Raw genomic sequence first — 3,556 nt, 5'->3', positions numbered from 1 at the left:
ATATGAATTCTGCAACGTCTCTCTTTGGAACAGATAGGATAGATTTCACTGCATTTGAGAAATTCCGTAAGTGTAGTTAAGAGAAAAAAACTTGGGAACCAGTTAAACCAGGAGTTTGCTGTGTTTGGATTGGGTGCATGTAATTCAGGGAAGAAGAATATTCCTGCTCTCCTGCCTCATGTTCTCTGTCAATGACTATTGGCTGTCCAGAGGGGAAGCACCTTTAAAAATCTGGTGCAAAGACCTGCCACAGGACCTCTGCAGGTTGGAGGATGGGAATCAAGAAGCAGGCCAAATCTTTGCAGCATGGCAACAATTCATATAACCAACCTCTCCTATTACTAGCCTCTTCACTAACGATCATCAATCTCAGTGGTAATAGCCAGGAAAAAACTGTCCCCGGACTTTGCTTTCACTATTCTCATCAATCATACATTAGTTATTCAGTTACGGATAAAGGTGACAAGATGTCGATATTTAATACAAACACCGAAAATTCTGGAGAAACTCAGCAGATTTGGCAGCATCTGTGGATACAGACACAGAATTAATGTTTCAAGTTCAATAGGACTCTTCTTCAGTCTGAAGAAGAAATCATACCAGGGTTGAAATGTTAACTCTGTTTCTCTCTTCAAAGATGCTGTCAGGCCTGCTGAGTTTCTCCAGTATTTTCTATGTTTGTTTCAGCATCTCTAGTATTTTGTTTCTATCTCACCAATAAATAGTCAAGAGTGCTTGAAAATAGAAAATGATGCTTTGCTCAGACAGAGGAATGGTTAGTGCTGTTGACATTTTATTTTAAGGAATAGACAAAGCTAACATTAAATTTGATTTACTGTAATCAGACAAAATCCAAATAGGTTAAATGACTACTTGTGTAACAAAGTTTGCATTCACACTGGTTGAAACATACTTTACATCTGAGCTGCTTCAATCTACTTTTTTTGTCTATCAAATGACAAAATGTTTTATTGTTGTATCTTCAAGCACAGCCTTGGACACCCTCCTACAGGGACTCAGTGTGCAATAACACTGAAATTGCAACCGACTGTATTGAGGGCTGATAGTACATGCATTTATGTCTGTAGCTGCTAACATGCTGTGCTGCCCATCATTGCCATCCCGATGTGAAGAATTTCTAAGCAGAGGTCAGTTGCTTAGCAACAGAGGCAGCCAGTAGAAAAATCATTTGACTCTCTCAGCCAAAGTTGTTCCATAGCCTTCAGGAATCAAGAAATTTGGATTTGTTTGTTGAGGAGGTTTGGTGGTGAGGGGGGGGGGGAGTAATTAGGGAAATGGGTTGGTAAAACATTGTATGCATCTACACCAAACAATCACAGATCATCATACTTTGAAGCAGAAACTGCAACTTACATCTTAACAGAAGAAATTACTTTTGTGTATAAAGAGTACGCTTTAGCTTTCACAATTTTTTGCAACAATGCTGCACTAATACATTATGTTTAAGTGTAGTATCTTTTGGTATAATTCCAAAGATAATACTCATTCTGTGCATTAAATCTTTGGTTATTCACTCAAGCTTACTTGAAACCAAAGTCTACGATAACTATTTCACGACTAATTATACTGATGGTCTATGTCATTCTTCTAAGTAGTAAGTAGAAGCTTACACAGCAACGCCATTGTAAAGCTTAAGTAAATGTAGCAATGGGAGGGTTACTGCCTTCACAGCAACATTATTTTAGAGCCAACATGGGGACCACATCAGTGACCTCAGCAAAGTGCCTGTGACAGCCCCAGCAAACATCCCCAGTGCAATTTGTCCACCTGTGCTGCAACATGGATTCTGATGAACCCAAACTTGGCTTGTCCCTGGCCCTGAGGGAGAAGAAAAACAGAAAACTTAATGTATAATTATCACATTCGTAAGTATCTAACCATTTGTTTCATTGTTTTATTTATTTCCAGGTTTCTGGATCGAGCTGGAACCCTGGATGTTCCGGTGATAAACATTGACTCTTTATATCGCCATTGTGTAGGAAGAGGCAGAAAAGCTGCCCTACAATGCCACAGTCAGTTTCCAAAGGACTGGATAATCAGATTGTAAGGGCTTGCCTCATTTGAATACTAATTTGGCTGCTTGTTTGTTCTGCTTGTCATTTCTTGCTGTTCAGGCATGCTGGATGCCTAGTGTAAACTAATATTAAAGTTATCCATATTTGGTAATTTTGGTGATTTTAAGTTCTCTTTAAGATTTGTGCCAAAGGTAATTTTTCTCCCCAGCACTATTGCGTACACCAAAAATTTCTCAATGAGAATTCCTCAATCTGTCAAGTTTAAACAAGAAGAACTGAAGGAGAGGAATAAGGTACGTCAGAATGAATGAGAAATACTTTGGATCATCTTGTAGGTATCATCTGTGGATGGAGATGAATTTAGCCTACATTGTCAGATGATTAGGTCAGGGAAAGTTTGAAGCCATCTCTACAATGTATGACTAACCATAAGCTTAGATGCCTCCTTGGAAACACTTCAGTCATTGTCAGTGGCATGCATGAAAAATACCTGCCAAGGTACCAGCCTGTACAACTTGACTGAAACTCTCCGTGCAATTAACAAGTTCAACAACCCTGGAATCAAAATGAATTGGAAATGATCTTGTGAAACATATCTACTCTGTGTCTATGTCAACAGAGAGCATGATTTAAAACAGTACCCTTTGCTGGAAGTGTGCTTGGAGGTATCATGCAACATGAGATGGATACTCTCAATGACAACAGTCACCCAAAACTGGGCTATACATCCTCATAGAGGTAAAAACAATGACTGCAGATGCTGGAAACCAGATTCTGGATCAGTGGTGCTGGAAGAGCACAGCAATACAGGCAGCATCCGACGAGCAGCAAAATCGACGTTTCGGGCAAAAGCCCTTTTATTCCTGATGAAGGGCTTTTGCCGGAAACATCGATTTTGCTGCTCGTCGGATGCTGTCTGAATTGCTGTGCTTTTCCAGCACCACTGATCCAGAATATACATCCTCATAGTTGTTTTGCAGTGCTAAGTGGAATGTAGCACCAAAAAGCATTATGTGGATAATACAACAAAGTTTATGTTCCCTGTTTGATATAAAGAGCTGGGTGAACATTTTGCTTGGAAGGATACTAACAATTATAGAAATTTAGCATAGATCTAGATCAGTGGTTTTTAACTTCTTTTGGGTTAAAGACTTGTATAATAAATATATTGTGAAATTCTGTGAAAGCCCGCCCAACCCTCTCTCTTTCCCCCCTCACACTCTATGTATTACAAAGCAAAAATAAAAACAAGTGAAAATTGGATAAATGAAAATGTAGATGCTTTAATGATAATTTTTTTTAAAAAAACTAAGAATAATATATTTTGAAATTTGAAAATATTTGATACAATATTCAAATGTCCTAAAGATTGTGCAGAATCTTCAGGAGTGCTTGTAAAATCTTAGATTCTGAACAAACGAACAAGAAGTAGGAGTTCTGGATTAGTGGTGCTGGAAGAGCACAGCAGTTCAGGCAGCATCCAAGCACCAGCGAAATCGACGTTTCGGGCAAAAGCCCTT

The 3,556-nt window shown here is 38.8% G+C and overlaps 1 protein-coding gene across 1 annotated transcript in view; it reads right to left on the bottom strand.

Annotated features, from left to right (window-relative positions):
- Positions 1-771: 771 nt before the first annotated feature.
- Positions 772-3,556, bottom strand: part of plekhb1 (pleckstrin homology domain containing B1) — a 106,240-nt gene continuing 103,455 nt past the window's right edge. The window contains exon 8 of the mRNA XM_043692715.1: positions 772-1,839. Within this exon, the coding sequence (XP_043548650.1) occupies positions 1,703-1,839 (137 nt within the window). The 3' untranslated portion in view covers positions 772-1,702. The remainder of the gene's footprint in view (positions 1,840-3,556) is intronic.

The sequence above is a fragment of the Chiloscyllium plagiosum genome, chromosome 6, assembly GCF_004010195.1.
Source record: "Chiloscyllium plagiosum isolate BGI_BamShark_2017 chromosome 6, ASM401019v2, whole genome shotgun sequence".
Classification (NCBI taxonomy): Eukaryota; Metazoa; Chordata; class Chondrichthyes; order Orectolobiformes; family Hemiscylliidae; genus Chiloscyllium; species Chiloscyllium plagiosum.
The sequence above is the reverse complement of the archived record's forward strand: the minus strand, read 5'-3'. Positions and strand labels throughout refer to the sequence as shown.